Genomic DNA, 20,360 nt, shown 5'->3' with positions numbered 1-20,360 from the left:
ATATGTGCTGAATTCATTTTGCAGCTCTATGTTTGTTTAAGTAACTACATTAAATTCTAAAAATGGACTTAAAGCGCTTCTTAAAAGCATGACAAAAGATAAAATACAGTTCTCACATTAGTAATTAGAACGGGGATATGCCACACAATACGCGAAGCTCCAAAAGAGCGACTTGTATACATATGCGTTAAATTACATTAAATACATTCATGAGCATAATATTGTCCGTTGTGTTGTACATTGTTTTAATACGGTAGTCATTATAACAGGCATTATATTAGCATTGATAACAAATGACCTCAGTTACTACAATGAGGCACATCGATTGCCTGTTTCTAATAATCCGATCGACCTCAGTTTTGGTGTTTACCCTTAACTTGTTTGGAGATTCAACAGATCGAGTTTTCGATAATGTTTTGGCTCTTTTTTTTATCAGATTCGCAAAATAACTTGTACTTTATAACATAATGTTAAAGATCCAATTAAGTAAACATGCTAATTAAAGGGGAAAATAACTTGTGTGTTGCAAAATAATTATCGAAAACAAAAATGTTTTGTTTTGACCTGAAGACAATTGTTAAGATGTCAACGCGTTGTTGTTGTGTATGTAACATGGCTAATATTTATATCATTTAGCAATTATTGCCTTGTAATGATTGCGAAGAAGTCTGGGCTAAAGTCTTAACTATATTTGCCAATATGTATGGCCAAGGTGTATTTCAAAATATGTTTGCAGTCAATATGCGCATTAAATAAACATTATTGAGATACCGTAGTGCGGATGTTTCACGGAGCGAGCACTTCATTATAGCTGTCAAGTACCCTATATCTTTAAGGATAACACTTCACATAACATATTATACCAACCCTTCGCTGCTTGACAACTTTGACCAAATGTTATGTTGATCATAAGAACGTAACATGTATCCAGAGCTTGAGAATTAGGCTATCGTTTACCGCATAATTATTTGTAGCATACAATGTGTATAATGTATTGTAGAGACTTGATCTGCAACAATTAAACGTAAGTTTCCAGTGACAGCCACTTTATCCATTATACTTTGGTCTATTTTAAATTTGTGGCATGGTCGGTTCCGTCTTTTTCCTTATTTTATTGGAAAACTTAGATGCTGATCCATAACATTCAACGGACAATGTGGGATTTAAAATAACATTTTACGAACGAATGTTTAAGTGAATGTAATGTGCAGAGATTCTTAGACCGAAATATATCAACCACATAATCAAATGTGTCATCTAATTATGCACGTTGTAATAAAATACTCAGATTTACATAAAATACTTCGAGAGAAAAATAAATCAGCAAATGCACACATATCCCACAAATCGGTCCGTAACCTAGCTGCCATGGAAGAGTCAGTCATCTTTTGATCCAGCACGCACAGTATGTCAAACATTCTCATATTAAGGCACAAGCACACATTGGATACATGGAGCAGTAAAAAAATCCAAAGTTATGCAGCTTGCACCATGCAAAGCCAAATACAAAACACAGATTTAAGACAGAAATCATCTAAATCACTCAAGACTAGGTCATTCTTATTACAAAAAAAAACTTGAAACAAATATGTATACCTGTTTTATTCACATGTTCTCTTTAATAAAATGAAATAATTGTTCATCAACTGACCTATGATATGAACATGTATACAATTGAATAAAAACTCATGTCGCGGTTTTAAGGTATTCCCTTTAAGTGATATGAACACGAGTAACACCACACTATTTATATATCACATATCGATAAATGATCGCAATCGACTTTTTAATTGCAAAACTAACAAATAAAAGAGACCCCAAACATGCATGACTTCATTTAACATTCATTTAACATTCTATGCGGGAAGGTTTTCAGAGGGATTTAATATCAATTGATTTCGCCGTGCGAATGCTTTACGATGCAGAAGAAAACATAAATGGGGCAGAAGAAAACATTATCTTCCTTCGGAAAGACTATGTTATAAAATCTGGGCCCCGGGATCGATGTATTATTATGTTCAGTATCAAGCGCGATGTCAAGGGGTAGTGAATTATGGAACGTTTAAATGGTTTGTAATTGTACATCTGGACCATGTATTTGAAATTGAACACGTAATAAATTACTTGAGCTATACATTAATGTATCGAACGTATGAAAGAGGATAAGAAAATCAGAAGAAGAGAGATAAACTGTTTCTACGTTTTTCTCCTCGCCAATTATTTTGTAATTAAAACCCGAGTCCTATTTTTGTTGCTGTAGGCTTTCAAACACCTACAGTTACCGTATACAATTTAATGCGGCGTTTGCGAAATTAACCGATTTGAAAAAAAAATGTTATTGATTTGAAATGATCGAAAATTAATGAACGAGTGATTTGTAGTTACAATAACGAACCGCTTTCATTTTAATCTTATTGTATGAAAGTTCTGCCTAGCAGAACAATTCATAACTTTATATCAGTAGTAACGAAAGTAGTAACACTCGGCCGAAGCATGTGCCGTGGGAAATTTCCTTGCAAATCGTTTCGACGAAAGCAATACAATCAAAAGAGTCCAAAAATCCAGACAACTTGCAACGCTTATCCTCGCAAAAAGTTCTCCAAATGAAGTTATACGTTAAATAAGACATTACAATCTTCATGAACTGAAATAAAATGTTTCCATAATATATATTATGTCCAAAAGGGTGAATGAAGTCCTCAAGCCCGACCCTATCACCATCATCATCATCATCATCATCATCATCATCATCATCATCATCATCATCATCATCATCATCATCATCATCATCATAATCATCATCATCATCTCATCATCATCATCATCATCATCATTATCATCACCATCATCATAATCATCATCATCGTCGTCGTCGTCATCATCATCAACATCATCGTCGTCGTCGTCACCATCATCATTATCAGCAGCAGCAACAGCAGCATGAAATCATCATCATCACCACCACAACCACCATCATCATCATGATCATCATCATTATCATGCAGCATCATAATGAGAATTATTTATTTTTATTTCAATTATAATTATTTTTATTTTTTTTTATTATTATTATTATATTCATCATTACTATAAGATAAGTTCGGCATCAAAGCAGTTTCCATAAATTCATCTAAATAAATGAATAAAATTCAATCCCTTAAATACGCATAAACACGCACATGAATGTTTCCTAACATGAACTTATTACAAAACAAATGAAAATCAAGACGTAAATACCTTATAAAATGTACCAAACCGATAAAACGTCATCCCATTATAATATCCATTACGCAACACAACACATCTACCATCGAATATTTGTTATAAAATGTCCAAAGGAAGAAATCTATTTAAAGCAAATTATCAGGATTTTATCTTATCCCAAACGCTCTGAATAAATAAATTCGTAAATGTGTATGCATTTCTTCATCTTACCGTAAATCGATTTCTGACAGATGACTGGGATTATCAAAAATCTATCTTAAGGGTGTTATCGAGTGTTGGATTATTGTAATAAAATATTAAATCATCTCTTTATTCCTGAGCATGTCAAGTTATCAACGTTATCATAAACGGACATAAACAAAAGGCCCTCAGAATGGGATTACCTATGGTTTTAATTGATTTCGGTAAATGAGACCAGTTTTCGGGGATTATTTTACTCCATCGAAGGAATGTTCGTGAATCATAATTTTTTAAAGATGGGAAATTTAAACCAATTGTATTCATCAGTTTTTCATTCGGTATATCGATCTATTACAAAAGCAAATTTATTGAAAACAATAACTGCCATGACCTATATTGGAGATGATCCATGCACGCCACAAAGAGGTTTTGATCTTTTAACTGTATCAATATCTGAAGGATTATCGGCTAAACGATAGATAAGAATTATCTATTGTTTGAGCTTCATTATACAATTGCGAAACCGCACTCAGAATTTCAGGTTCTGTAGAGATTGTTTTACAATGGTAGTATATTCTAAAATTAAGCAATCAGAATATTAAAATTAATATTTCGAACAAGTCATCACCACGAGTAGGATATAACAGTAGCATATTTTTCCACTGTTAATTCTTACTATCACGTGTCATGTTTTACTGCTTTTGAAATACATGCGTAAACCATAAAACGGAAATTGAACCCCTTAAATGTATAAGGCTTCGATCGTAATAGTGCGAACCTAGCATAACAATAGTACTTTGTACCAGCAGGGACAGTAATGAAGGGTACAAAGGGAGGACATCCGAGTATCCTAGACGGCACAAATGACTGGGAACTACGGGCAGATCTTATGAAACAGCTGCAGTTTCCAGACATTGTCCACACTACCCTACGCCCAGACATTGTGATGGTCTCCGGAAAGACAAAGAAGATCATCCTGGTAGAGCTGACTGTCCCGTGGGAAGAAAGATGTACTCAGGCACATGAGAGAAAGAAGGCCAAGTACGAAGATCTCGTCCAGGAATGTAGAGAGGCCGGGTGGAGAGCATGGTACTACTCGATTGAAGTGGGATGCAGAGGGTTTCCTGCACCATCGCTGGGAAAGATGTTCCAGGATATGGGAATAGAGGGACAGGCGAGAAAGCTGGCCATTAAGAAGGTATCACAGGCAGCAGAAAGAAGCTCCAGCTGGCTGTGGCTAAGGAGCAACGCTAGTAGCTGGAAGCCATCCACTAATGGGTAGTGTCTGATCAACACTGCCGCCCGCCACTTAGAGCTTGTCCTAGGTTTAAAAGGGCGAAACAAGCAATGACAAGTGGTACCTAGCTGATGACATTAGTGGAAAGCAGTTTATCTGTATTTTACAACATGTATTTCAAAATATAAGTTCACAGTAAATTGAGGATTAAATAAACATTATTGAGAAACTGTAGTGCGGATGTTCCACGGAGCGAGCACTTCATTACAGCTGTCAAGTACCCTATATCTTTGAGGACAACACTTCACATGACTTGTTATATGAGTATATATACTGCATGGCAAATGGTATATTCATCGTAAGACCGAAACATGTATCGTGTTTCGCATGTTTATTGATATTATAATATGCTCAAAACTTCTAATGTTATATTTACTTCGACTACACAATTTCGCGTTCATCATCGCTTTGTTGCTCCTTTTTATAAGAAATGAACAAATTAACTTAAGAAATTATTTATCCTGATATATTATGCAAATCCTTGAAACAAGTCGCATGGGTTAAGACTCACACTGCATGTTCGCATCGTCAACGTTCACCAAATGACATACGTCATAATATAGGATATATCAAAGTAGATAATATGCAGTAATGCCAAGACCTGAATTCGTTGATTATAAACAGGAAATGTGTCGTGTATTTAAACACGAAATCGTTAAAATCAAAAATCTTAAAATTGTAGGAAAGATACCAGGAACATTTCACATGCAAAACAAATAATGCTTCCAGTAACCTGGCAAATTTGGAAGATACAATCGTTATTAAACCCCATTTATGCCTAGCGTCTAGAAAAAGGCCTTAGCAAACAGCATGATGAGGCGTCTTATCCGGGTCTGCGCTGTTTGCTTAAAGGAATTTCTGTAAGAAATATTCTAAATATAGAAATAAATAAACTAGACATTCATAATTTTGGAAATAAATTGATACAATTTAGAAGGATGGGAGAGTCCACTAGGCATAAATGGGTTAACACCAACCATTTTGCCATGATATTCCATTCTGAGACAGAGACACTCATTGATAATAAGTATCACCCAGTCTCAAGTGTCAGGCATTGACAAATGCGTATCACTGATCAAATACGTACAACAAAAAGTAACACTCTACATTAAGTCACTACATTATCACTTTGAGATAAATGATCCCTTAGGCTTTTTTACACAACTGGCAAATAAATTAGATTAACGACACCTACATTACTTATTTGTGTGCTGCGATATACAGAACTTGCTTATTTCCACATTTATCATTCTGTGCGGGACGGTCCTTAACGTGATTTATTATGAATCGACTTCGCAGCGAGAATGCTTAATCGAGCGAAAGAAAACAAGCTATTCCTCATGATAATTCATAACTCAATATCGAATAAAAACTAGGGCATGGTATGACTTAATGAGGACCACGTCAGGGGCAGGGATTTAAAATGGTGCGGTAATGAATATCTCATTATCTCAATAATGTAAACGCATATAAACGTTTTAAATAACTGTAGCTAATCCACTTTTAATGAAGTTGGCGCGTGTTGAGAAGAATTAAAACACAAATGTGTGTGAATCAGGCCAACATTTTTAATACTTTATTCTGATTGTGCTCCTTAAACACGACTAAATGCATGGGCGTAATATGTCGACTTATGCATGGGCGTAATATGTCGACTTAATGCATGGGCGTAATATGTCGACTTAATGCATGGGCGTAATATGTCGACTTAATGCCTGGGCGTAATATGTCGACTTAATGCATGGGCGTAATATGTCGACTTAATGCATGGGCGTAATATGTCGACTTAATGCCTGGGCGTAATATGTCGACTTAATGCCTGGGCGTAATATGTCGACTTAATGCATGGGCGTAATATGTCGACTTAATGCCTGGGCGTAATATGTCGACTTAATGCCTGGGCGTAATATGTCGACTTAATGCATGGGCGTAATATGTCGACTTAATGCCTGGGCGTAATATGTCGACTTAATGCCTGGGCGTAATATGTTGACTTAATGCATGGGCGTAATATGTCGACTTAATGCATGGGCGTAATATGTCGACTTAATGCATGAGCGTAATATGTCGACTTAATGCATGGGCGTAATATGTCGACTTAATGCATGGGCGTAATATGTCGACTTAATGCATGGGCGTAATATGTCGACTTAATGCATGGGCGTAATATGTCGACTTAATGCATGGGCGTAATATGTCGACTTAATGCATGGGCGTAATATGTCGACTTAATGCATGGAGCGTAATATGTCGACTTAATGCATGAGCGTAATATGTCGACTTAATGCATGGGCGTAATATGTCGACTTAATGCATGGGCGTAATATGTCGACTTAATGCATGGGCGTAATATGTCGACTTAATGCATGGGCGTAATATGTCGACTTAATGCATGGGCGTAATATGTCGACTTAATGCATGGGCGTAATATGTCGACTTAATGCATGGGCGTAATATGTCGACTTAATGCATGGGCGTAATATGTCGACTTAATGCATGAGCGTAATATGTCGACTTAATGCATGGGCGTTATATGTTGACTTAATGCATGGGCGTAATATGTCGACTTAATGCATGGGCGTAATATGTCGACTTAATGCCTGGGCGTAATATGTCGACTTAATGCCTGGGCGTAATATGTCGACTTAATGCATGGGCGTAATATGTCGACTTAATGCATGAGCGTAATATGTCGACTTAATGCATGGGCGTAATATGTCGACTTAATGCCTGGGCGTAATATGTCGACTTAATGCATGGGCGTAATATGTCGACTTAATGCATGGGCGTAATATGTCGACTTAATGCATGGGCGTAATATGTCGTCCAAGATTAGCATGAGCAGTCCGCTTAGGCTAATAATGGACGACACTTCACCTTGACTGCGGATTTTCGTTTGAAAAAGACTTCCTTTCATCCAGAAATTTCATAAAAGTGGAAAGTGTCGACACTGATCAGCCTGTTCGGACTGCACATGTTAATTTGGAATGATCTTTACGCACATGCAGTTAGTCTGTTTAAGAATAGCACAATACGAATAAAGTATTAACAATTTTGGACTGATTCACACAAATGAAAATTCAATAAAATGTATTGTTACTTAAATCGTAGTCCTATTTTCTGGTGTAAGCCTGTGACCAATTGTAGTTACCGTAAATTACTAAATTATTGCACAAACTAAACATGTAAAACATCTTACTTTTAGCCTTCACGTAATTTGTCAAATTGTACATGTGTTGTACTTAAATGAAGTTTTCGACAAGCTTAACGACATGGTTATTTTTAACAAAATAATCCATTTTCATTGTTAAAAATTTAGTTATAACTGTTGTAACTTGAATGTCAGAAAATATTTCTGCTACATAAAGTCGTAAATACAGAATACTATTGCCGCTGTTTTCGGTCTGTGATTCTAGCCTTATTTGTTTTGCCTTAAGATCTACCAACCATTTATTTTTCGATGCGTGTTAAGGTGTTAAATTTCTTCATTTTGTTCAGCCTATTCAGATTTATAAATGATTATTTATTTACCGATAAATTACCGTTAAGCTTAAAACAAGTGTTTTATTATCACTGTACTTTTGTACATGCTACTCCCTTGAAATATCAATATGCGCTTGGTATAGTTCTGAACCTTACTGGATATTCTACAATTCATATTAAAGACATAAAGCATGTCGCCTTAAGAATAAAATTGCACGACCTGTAATTTCGTTCAAAACGTAATCAAAGAACAACAACGGTCATGTATGGAAAAAAGATATAGAAACTTAATCGAATGTAACTGTTATATCAATAAAAAGATACTTTCCACAGTTCTTGAAAAATACTGAAGACGTTTTACCGTCTGAATTCGAAAATACAATAGGGAAAAACGGTTGGTCTACCTGATATGAGTGCTCGTGTTCTCGTAAAAATATCCCATCTACCCGCGACTGATTGCATGTTGACCCTGATACATGTACCGTGGTATAAGTATATTAATTTAAAATTCAGCAATTTTCCCAACGATCTTTATAATGGAAATGTTCTTCTTTCAACTACAAAATTCACGCAACTAATAATGTGTATCTGCAATTGCATAGTGAATAGTCTTTTGGTTGCTTGTATTAAAATATCAGTAGTTGATAGGTACGATACCTGACACGTGAGCACGATTAAATGGAGTGGGAATACCAACACGTGTTTTCTCTTTGAATTTTAACGCACTACATGTTATTATACTATTTGTTTTTAATTTATTTTTAACTATAACAATAAAAAATAAAACGTTGGTTAACGTTTCGTTACAAAACCATCATAATAAATTGTGTAAGCCTCTTCTTTGCGAAAGAGCAGAAATTCGTTTCGCTGATTTGTCTGTGCGGACTGCACATGCTTATCTAGGAAGACCCATCTTCCCAGAGCGAGGGTCAAACATATACAAATGTCAGTGATAGCTGACGCCATATGATGCTACACTTATATTAAATAGCGATTTTTGTGTGAGAACAAACTATAATTCTTTTAAAATTAGTGGTCTCCTTTTGCCTCATTGAAATCGTTACAGCGAGCGTGAAATTGACTGTAACTGAAAGTGACAAAAGGAAAATTAAGTTGTCATGTTTTTTATACATGACCTTCTGAGGGCAATTTACAAATACAAAAAGTGCTCGTGAAATTACTTATCGGTATTTTAATTCAAGTTTCATTTTACTTTTCACAGTGTCGGAAATTGCAATATTGACAACGGTTTTATCCTTAAATAATATTTGTGATCAAATAAGAGCATACGTCATTTGTCATAAAGGTTAAAACGTCGTTTTCATTTACCGCTAAATCAATCTTTACAAACATAAAATGAAAATACAACGCTGTGCTTTTGGGAGAAGAAATTAACAATATCAAAAAAAAATCAAAGCCAATTAAATGTTGTTAACATAATTTTACTGACATACCCGAACATAACAAAATATCGGCCACATACATTTCAAGAGTTTCTTTATTGACGCCATGTTGTAATTGTCTAATGTGAAAATATACTCGCGCGCATTTCTATCAATGTCCTCAGATGCATTGATTGTTACAATACATTTCAAATAAGGATTAAAGCATATTTTTATCTGTCATCCACAAAATTTGATATGGTCTATTTTGGACTCAGCTATGGCTAAATGCCTTCTCTGTGCGGGAAATATCTGCGTCCAAAAAGTGTTATGAAACCTGTACAATAATAGGGGTTGAAGACGTGTCTGAAAAACTCAAGACCTTAACTTACGTGAACTTTGGTCACACGCAAAACTATCGTTGCAATATTTTGATTGTAGAAAACTGCGATATATAGGCTCAATAAATGAACTTTTTCTATAGTCGAGCATTTTCGTCAACCTAATACATCGTGCAATGTGCAAGGTCGATGTCGTAATTTATGTAACCGTGTTTCGTCAAAAGAATGCCGAATCTTCATTGCGAAAAGTGCAAACAGGTTTTGTAAACACCAAGTAAACGGGAAAAAACACTAAGTACCAGTAAGTATCGACAATGTATCAATAAGAAAAATGCGTCGAACTAAACACGTTTGTACAATTGTTAAAAATGTGTTCTGGTATTGATATGTTTCAGCTTGCAACGTGTGTAACCGTAAATTTGTTTACATTATATATCAAATTGATTTACGTTTTTTTAATTAGTTACTTCCTTGTTCTTTTGCTCGTCCTGGTTTAAGTACTTGTAGGAGGCATAGGTTTTACAATGAGCCTCATTCTGGGAAAACCGGGCTAAATGCATGTGTCGTCCCAGATAAGCCTGTGCATTCTATAAAGGCCTACCACGTTCGGGTTTTGAGCGATTTTTTCGTTTAAAGTATTCTCTTTTAAAACAAAAATCCAATATAGGCGGACTGCACGGGCTAAATCTGGGAGGACACTTCACGCACATGCAATAAGACCCTTTTTCGCAGAGCGCGTCTCAAAAATCCGACCTTGGCAAATTCAACTCGACTTGGTCTGAGCATATGAATATGTTGATTGAACTGGTAAGAACAGTTTAGCTTTGTTTTTCAGTAGATATGTAAACATCACCGATGACTAAGGTGCATTAATGACCCCGGTTTATCAGATACTGCACGAAACTTTTGTTAATAAATCTTGTGCTTAATAAAGTCCATGACATATATAGACACAATTCAATACACATTGTCATCATCAAAATGTATGGTATGGTCATTGCTGCATTTATAGCACAATACACAAGGTTGTGTAAGTGAGAATTTTCAATCATGTGTTATTACATATTTCAATTGACCGAATTGACCGAATGAAAAAGAGGGCTTAGACAATTATATGTGCCAAATACCCATTATAACCACGTGAAAGACATTGACGTAACAGTTAAATGCTTTTAAAATAAATTATATCGTAAAAAGCAAACAATCTTGTTACACCCAATACTAGAGATAACAGAAACGTTGATAAAAAAAAACGCGAAAATACGTCTACATTCTTTTCGACCTTTGTTATTGGTATTCTTTATAAATGCCTCCTTTTTTCAATTTAGTATATATGAGTCATTTTTCTTGGAAAACTAACTTCATGCATGTGTGTTAAGTAGAGCTAGCCGTCGAAACTGGATTTTCGATAGAAGAGACTTTCTTTAAACGACAAATACCATAAAAGCGGTGTGGATAGCGCAGTCTGGAAAATTTCCTTGCAAAACTTTTCACCAAAAGATTTATCAATAAATGAATATTCGATTCGCACGGTATTTCGTTAGGACCAATCGTCGTTTTGGACTTTCACACTCTGGATTACAAGCGCGAAATCATGAAAAAACGACACGAAGAGGATAAATTACGATTCGAGATTGCGCGGTTACGAGGTTAGATTAGTACGTTAAATTAGTATCGTGACTTCGCATCCAACTGGCGAGCCTTTGTATCGTGACGCCCTTGCATATCCAAATGAAAGATTATGAAATTAATCTTGGGATATATCAGCGTTATTTCGCAATATCGCAGAGTTTTATGACCACACTTGTGAAATGTGTTTACATGTTCATATAATTGCAAACAAAACACAAATCAGATCTTTTTTCTAATTGATATATATGTATTTTATACGGATATTAACGTTGAATAATTCTCTCCATTATTTATATGGGCTATACATGGTATAAACTGTGTATTCAACTGGTTAATAAACACTTACAATTACTTAATGGCCTATCAAATATTTACATTGATTTGATTGATATTAAATTTGGAGTCTTTGAAATTAAAACTTCATGGCCTATAATCTCGCTTTGAAAATGTGTTCATATAATAGTGCGTAACACTCAAATGTAATGTTATAGCTCTCCACCTAACTGAAAGTGGAACACGCTAAATTGGAATATTATTCAGATGATCAATACAATCAAAAGATCCTCTTTTAAGTAAAAAAAATCTAGACAAATTGCAACGCGTTACTTCGCAAAATGATCTCCGAATGAAGTTTTAAATTAAGTATGACATTAAAATCTTCATAGACTGGAATAAATTGTCTCCGTACACTTTGCTTAAAAAGGGAAAGAACTGTTTTGGAATTATTTTTATTCCATTCTGTAAATACACATAAAACGCACATGAATGTTTCCTAACATGAAATAGTAACAAAAAAAAAATAAAATCAAAGCATAAATACCTTATAAAATGCTGAAAACTGATAAAGCTCCATCCCATAATAATATCAATTGCGCAAACACAACACATTTTCCATCGAATGTTTGTTATAGAATGTCCAAAGGAACAAATGTTTTAAAGCAAATTATCAGGAGTTGTATCTTATCCCAAACGCTCTGAATAAATAAATTGATAAATTCGTGTGCAGTTGTTCATCTTACCGTAAATCGATTTCTGACGGATGACTGGGATTATCTAAAATCTATCTTAAGGGAGTTATCGAGTGTTGGATTATTGTAATAAAATATTAAATCATCTCTAAATTCCAGCATGTAAAGTTATCACAGTTTTCATAAACGGACATAAGCAAAAGGCCCTCAGAATGGGATTAACCATGACATACTGAGAAGGGGTTTTGTTTGATTTTGGTAAATTAGACCAGTTTTCGGGGATTATTTTACTCCATCGAAGGAATGTTCGTGAATCAGAATGTTTATAAATTGGGAATTTTAAACCAAATTTATTAATCAGTTTTTCATTCGGTTTATCGATCTATTACAAAAGCAAATTTATTGAAAACAATAACTGCCATGACCTACATCGGAGATGATCCATGCATGCCACAAAGAGGTTTTGATCTTTTAACTTAATCAATATCTAAACGATTATCGGCTAAACGATAGATAAGAAATATCTATTGTTTGAGCTTCATAATGCAATTGCGAAACCGCACTCAGATTTTCGGTTCTGTAAAGATGTGTTTACAGTGGTACTATATTATAAAACTAAGCAATTAGAATATTAAAACAAATATTTCAAACAAGTCATCACCACGAGTAGGATATACACGTAGCTTATCTTACCATTGTAAATTCTTACTATCACTGAAAATGTTTAATGTTTTACTGTTTTTGAAATACAGACGTAAACCATAAAATGGAACTTGAATCCCTTTAAATGTATACTACTTCGATCGTGATAGTGGGAATCTGGCATAACATCTGTGTATTTCACAATATAAGTTGACAGGCAACTGCGCATTGAGTAAACATTATTGAGAAACTGTAGAGCGGATGCTCCCCGGAGCGGGAACTTCGTGTTAGTGGTCGAGTACCCCATATCTCTGAGGATAACACTTTACATTACATGTTATATGAGAATGTATATGCATGGCAACTCTGTCCAAATGGCTCAAAACGTCCTAATGTTATATTTTACAAAGACTACACAATGTCGCGTTCATCATCGCTTTGTTGCTCCTTTTTTTAGTAGAAACGAACACATTGAAGAGACATACTATTTATATATGATAATTATATAATGCAAGTCATTGAAATAAGTGGCATTAGTTAAGACTCACACAGCGTGTTCGCTCCGTCACCGTTCAGCAAACGACATACATCATAATATAGGATAAATACATGTAGTATAATTATGCAGTAATGCTAAGACCCGAATACATAGATTATAAACAGGAAATGCGTTGTGTATATAAACACGAGATTGTAAAAAATAACCTTAAAAACTGTTCGAAAGACGCCACGAATATTTCACATGCGTAACAAGCAAAACTTCCAGTAACCTAGCAACTTTGGAAGATCCAATCATCTTTAACACCAACCATTGTAACAAGATCTTTCATACTGAGACCCAGACACTCATCGGTAATAATTATCATCCAGTTTCAAGTGTTTTGAATCAGGCATTGACAAAGTCGGAACACTTATAAAATACGTCAAACTTTATAAGATCACACTCTACGTAAAATCACTACAATATCGATATTGAGATAAATGATCGCTTACGCTATTTCGATTGCACAACAAACGAATAAATCAGGTACACGACACCTGCATGCCTTGTTTGTTTGCAGCGATGTGCCAAAGGTGATTATTTCACATTTAACATATTCTGTGTGGGACGTATGTCAACTTGATTTAATATCAATTGATTTCACAGTGATAATGCCTAATCGAACGAAAGGAAGCACTATATTCCTCACGAAATACCCATAACTCAATATTGAATAAAAAACTGGGGCCCGGTATGACTTATTCAGCACGCTGCACCTCGTCAGGGATAGCGAATTTAAATGGTTTCGGACTGTTTCACATTATTTATGTTTCATTAAATGTATTGTTACTTTAACCGTAGTTTTTATTTTCTGGTGTAAGCCTGTGGACAATTACCGTAAATTATTGTACTATTCCATATAACACGATGTAACTTTTTCAAGAGCCGTAGCGTAATGTCTCAAATTATACACGTATTTCTTTAAAAGTAGTCGAAAAACGTGACTTAAAGTTTATTTTTCAGGAAACAAAGCAACTGTGGTAACGTGAATCTCAGAAAAACTATATGCAACAGTCGCAACAGCAGAAATATTATGCCGGAAGTTTCTTCCTGGGATTCTAGTTGTAATATGCATCGCAAAAAGATTTTTCAAAATACTTATTTTTTTATGCAATGTAATTTGTTAAATTGGTTCATTGGTCTCCGCGAATTCAGTTTTACAAATGAGGTTTTATGTACCGGAAAATTAACAGTAAGCCAAAAAATTGTTTTCATCACTGTACGTTTATCCATAACCTGTTCCTTCCATGAAATATGCGCTACATATAGTTGTCAACCTTACAGAATTCAGAATTACATAAAATACGTTGCCTTTGAAATGACAATTTTTGACCTGCATTTTTGTTTACACCGTGATGTAAGAACACAATGGGTTCTGTATGAAAACAATTTTATCGAATGTATCACGTCCTTTATAGTGAATCTGGACGACGTTTAACTCGCTTAATTGAAAAAAAACAGTGGGGCAGAGAAGAGTGTGCTCGCGACAATATCCCATAAATTCGCGACTTGTGGCAGAATGACCGACAATATATCATAAACACGCGCCTTGTGGCAGGATGACCGACAATATCCCATAAACACGCGACTTGTGGCAGAATGACCGACAATATATCATAAGCACGCAACTTGTTGCAGAATGACCGACAATATCCCATAAACACGCGACTTGTGGCAGGACGACCGACAGTATCCAATAAACAGGCGACTTGTGGCAGAATGACCGACAATATCCCATAAACACGCGACTAGTGGCATGATGACCGACAATATCCCATAAACACGCGACTTGTGGCAGAATGACCGACAATATCTAGACACGCGACTAGTGGCATGACCGACAATATCTCATAAACACGCGACTTGTGGCAGATGACTGACAATATCACATAGACACGCGACTTGTGACAGAATGACCGACAATATTTCATAACCACGCGACTTGTTGCAAGATGGCCGACAACACGCTGGGTATGCGGAAACTTTGACAACAGATGGCACCAGATAACAACAAAAGCCACGCGCGAGAGGTAAGTCCATCAAGTTTTTTTTAAAGTTATATCATAAAGATAAGTTTTTTAGACAAGGCGCATGGTCGGCTTTATAAATGGTGTATCATTTTCTATTGCATTGAAAAACATCACGGAAGAATGGTAGATTTTTCCCCAAAAAATAGTAAATTCGGTCGGAAAACAGCATAAACTGGATGAACAGTAAACATTTCAACTAAATAAAACTACTTAGAAATATTGCACGAAGTTGTTTGATATTCCAGCATGTAGAGTAATCACTGTGCTTCAAATACTGAAATTTTGATAGTATTCAATGAAATATAAACGAAGATAGAGCTTGTTTTATTAGGTGGTATTCATGAAGTTGCGGATACTTTGATTCCCGATATAGGGCACTTCGGATAACAGAGACTTTCAACAAATTGGGCACTCTGATAACCGAGTTTTATCTTCTCCCTGAAATGCATTTATGTATATAATGGCTATTCTTTCCAAACATTTTGAAGTACGAATCAATTTGCATTATCAAGCCCGACACATTGGGAATCTATGCATAACGTTTACATACACATGTAAAATATAACCAATCGCGTTGTTCGTTTTCAAAAATCGTATTACTATTAATTTATATAATGAATATTATAAGTGCAAAATTTAAATAAGATTAAAATGCTTATTTCTGAAGTAATATATTTCAAGTGACCATCGAAAATAATTGTCTAAATAATAAACTTGTTTTTAAGTGGTCCATTGAGATTAAGAGAATTGAAAATACAACGTATCATGTGGATGAACACGACTGTGTTCAATTGACATTATAGCATGACTCTAGATAAGGAAAGCAAGGGGTTTTAAAGCGGCCAATACACCTCATAAAATCCTTTGTCATTGGTGCTCATTAGAATCGCATCACGAAGACGACACTAATGCGAAGCCACACAATTTAAAAGAGATTGGAAAACTCCCTTTGTATTGAGCTTTACACTTCCCTTTCCCTTTTATTATCATATTCCAAAGGGATAAGAACATATTTCGGTAATTAGATTTTAAATTACGTCAGTAAATACATTTTTATCTATTGTCTGCTTACTATAACAGTATTCCACAGCGAATTCTGCATTTCTGATTGACTAAATAGAGTGTGTTATATCAGGGACCTATACAAACATAGGTCCCTGGTTATATCTGGTAAAAAGTGTCGAGTTATCTGGACTCGAATTGTCATTGTCTTTGAGATGATCGGTAAAAGAAGTGTCCATGAACATTTGGCATCCGACTCTTAAAACATTTCAATTTCCTCAGACACGTTATTCAACTTTAATTTAACATGTTATAACATTAAGGGACGTATTGATCTTTTATTTCGATTAGTTTTGGCACGTTCTTGATTTATTTCCAAGTATTTTTTTTTATTTGAAATACGAACTGATCATCGAATTCATGACGATTATCAACGAAATTTTATAATCCATTTTTTTCACGACTTTCTTGCTCCGAAATACGAAGTATTATACCATTGATAGACCAATCAATGTTACGTGTCTGAAAACCAAATGAACAGAACATAAATGCAAAAAAAGCTTAAGGACTCAACTCTCGCGCGTGGCTTTTGTTGTTATCTGGTATCGAAGTGCCATCTGTTATCAAAGTATCCGCATACCCGGCGTGGACAATACCTCATAAACACGCGACTTGTGGCAGGATGACCGACAATATCCCATAAACACGCGACTTGTGACAAAATGACCGACAATATCCCATAAACACGCGACTTTTGACAGGATGACCATGTGTGAGAACAAAATGAATATCTTTTGAGATTAGTGGCCGCTTTTTGCGTCATTGAAATCGTTACAGCAAGCGCTAAATTTTATGTAACTGAAAGTGACATAAGGCAAATTAAGTTGTCATTTTTTCCACAAATGACCACATGACGGCGATTTACGACCTCAAAACAGCGTATGACTTATTGGCATTTTAATGGGCATGTGTGTTTACTTTTCACAGTTTCGAAAATTTCAATGTTGCACACTGTTCGTTAAAACCCCGCTATTTTTTTGTTGGATCAAATAAGACATCGTTCAGTATGCAATGTCGATGTGGTAATTTATTTAACCGTGCTTCGTTTAAGAATGCCGATTCTTCATTGCGAAAACTAGAAACAGATCTGGTAAAATAACAAGTATACGAAAATGAATGCTCTTAATTATAGTGATTATCAACAATGTTGCATTTTTTCAAAAGGCGTCAAATTCAACACGTTTGTACAATAGTATAAAATTGGTTCTCGTATCGGCATGTTTCACCTTACAAATTGTGTAAACTTTCATTTGTTTAAATGGTTTATAAAAACATTATATGTTTTGAAATCAAGTTATATGGATATTTGTTTTGATTCTTCTGTTTTTAAAAAACTTGCAGGGGAAATCAGCTTGACAAATGAGCCTTTTTGTTGGAAAACCGGGCTAAATGATTGTGCGTAAAGTGTTGTCCAAGATTAGCCTGTGCAGTCCGCGCATGTTAAGCTGGGACGTCACTTTCGGCTTTAAAGGATTTTTTTTCGTTGAAAGTATTCTGTTCCAAACGGACATCCAATGCAGGCGGACCGAAAAGGCTAGTCTGGAACGACACTTTACGCACATGCATTAAGCCCCTTTTTGCCAGAGAGCGGCTCAACTATTGCACAAATAATGCACCGACGATACCAATATAACAATTTAATAGTCAGGCCATGACACATAAAACTTAACTTTGTGGCTTTAATGGTCTGACAATAGGAACACAATGGGTAAATGGTTCATAAAATATTAGCATTGTATGTACTGTAGATATGTAAACATCGCCGATGACAATTGGGCATAAATTACCCAGGTCTGCCTGATACTGTACGACAATATTTTAAATAAATCTGGAAAAAGTTTTATGGAATGCCCATGACATAACCACAATCCAATACATCAAAATACATGAGAAGGCCATGTATTTTTATTGAAAGTGTATGTGTATGCATTATAATAAACAACGGATAACTAAAAACAAAATAATAAAAAAATATAAAAAAATAAATAAAACATTGACATCGAGCGCCTATGTTTCGGGCATGTTTTATGTTGATCCGTGAGTGATGCTTGTTGTGTAGTTTAGTATTTATGAGCCTCGTTCAGGGAAAACTAGGCTAAATCCATATGCATAAAGAGTAATCCCAGATTACCCTGCGCAGAACACACAGGCTAATCCAGGGTGCAGAATCAACGGGGTTTTCAGGAGTTTACACATGGGCTGGTTAGAATGTAATCACACCGTTAAGAACTTCATTTTTGCAAATATCTCAAGTTATTGAAATACATTTGCAAAAATCTATAGAACATTCACGACAGTTTTTCTTGCAGTTTGTGCCGATATCTTAAGGTATAAGAATAAATCCTTAAATACGTCTGAAATCGGTGACAAAATTTTACGTTGCGTGAAACATAACCGGCCATTAACCGTGTACAACGTATGCAGTAAAAATGAAATTTTTGAACAAGAACACGTGCTTATTAAATAAAGTAATTCTGATGTATTTCACATTGCCATAAGCAGCATAAAAATCTGTCTTTTATGCACTTGTTGAAATTCTTAAGAAAACTTGTTAAAAAAAGATATATGAAATAAAGCACCGCTTACCGTCGTGTTAAATCTATTAAAGTTAAAAAGTTGAACCCCAAAAAGTCACGGGATCCTGCACCCTGTAATCAGGGACGACACTTTCCGCTTAATTAATGTTTTTCGTCTCTTGAAAACGAAAATCTAGTCAAGGGAAAATAGTTCTTTTTTGTGTGGACTACATAGGTTATTCTGAGACGATATTTTGCGGAATGCATTAATACCAGCGTCTTATATAGCAAGATTTATTGCTGTGGCTGTCTATATCTTCATATGGACTCCTCAAAACTCAAAATACGCATTAATTATTGACGTTTGCACCGATTAACAGAACTAGTAATAAGAAATATCAGCAAAGTGAAAGTCCGGTTGCATCGTCATACATCAAACTTGATCCAGACGCACCCGTTCAGGTGAAAAAAAGAGAATATAATTCAAGTTAAATAATACATTTAATGAATGAACTTGTTGTATAATGTTCAATGATATGTAATAGTATATATATATCTTGGTTTTATTTATCTTATAAAATGACTTTTTCATTGATCAAATTAAAGTAACAAAAATATACATAAAGGTTAATGTAAATGTTTTAGCTACAACCGTAGTTAATTAGAAGATGTATTCACGTAGATTAAAATTGTAAACATACCAATTAATCGACATGCATTTTAAATAAATATTAAACTAAAGATTGAAACAAAAACACTTACTGGGTATGCGATGGATGTACCTTAAAATCCACACTGATTCACGTTTCACGGTAATAAAATCGTGTATGGATAAACAACGTAGTAATTTCAGTGGCAAAGTTCATTCATAAAAGCTCTGCAAAAAACAGGTCTTCCATTTAATCACTATCGGAGAATAACCGATTATGCGCCACAATATAATCATACACATCATTCGACAATACTGTTTCTTTACAGATATACATCTCCTGTAGATCTTTGAAGTCAGTATTGTTTTCGGATAATTTGATTTGGCGTGAAATCTCAAAATGAAAACGCTA

The 20,360-nt window shown here is 35.0% G+C and overlaps 2 protein-coding genes across 6 annotated transcripts in view; one reads left to right on the top strand and one right to left on the bottom strand.

Annotated features, from left to right (window-relative positions):
* Positions 1 to 4,971, top strand: part of LOC127877535 (uncharacterized) — a 19,210-nt gene extending 14,239 nt beyond the window's left edge. Inside the window, exons 1-2 of one of the 2 annotated variants that reach the window (XM_052423491.1) lie at positions 3,442 to 3,629; positions 4,212 to 4,971. In XM_052423491.1, coding sequence (XP_052279451.1) covers positions 3,599 to 3,629; positions 4,212 to 4,687 — 507 coding nt within the window. In that variant the 5' untranslated portion in view covers positions 3,442 to 3,598 and the 3' untranslated portion in view covers positions 4,688 to 4,971. Of the gene's footprint in view, positions 1 to 3,441; positions 3,630 to 4,211 lie in introns of those variants that run through there. The other variant, XM_052423492.1, reaches the window with a different exon arrangement.
* LOC127877529 (uncharacterized) overlaps positions 1 to 20,360 on the bottom strand; it is a 25,788-nt gene extending 5,428 nt beyond the window's left edge. Inside the window, exon 1 of one of the 4 annotated variants that reach the window (XM_052423478.1) lies at positions 20,062 to 20,360. The gene's annotated coding sequence lies outside the window, so the exon portion shown is untranslated. Of the gene's footprint in view, positions 1 to 1,596; positions 1,714 to 3,237; positions 3,402 to 12,360; positions 12,527 to 20,061 lie in introns of those variants that run through there. The other 3 variants (XM_052423477.1, XM_052423476.1, XM_052423479.1) reach the window with 3 other exon arrangements.

This window comes from Dreissena polymorpha, chromosome 4, assembly GCF_020536995.1.
Source record: "Dreissena polymorpha isolate Duluth1 chromosome 4, UMN_Dpol_1.0, whole genome shotgun sequence".
Lineage (NCBI taxonomy): Eukaryota > Metazoa > Mollusca > Bivalvia > Myida > Dreissenidae > Dreissena > Dreissena polymorpha.
Note: the sequence above shows the minus strand (reverse complement) of the source record. Positions and strands in the feature narration are given on the sequence as shown.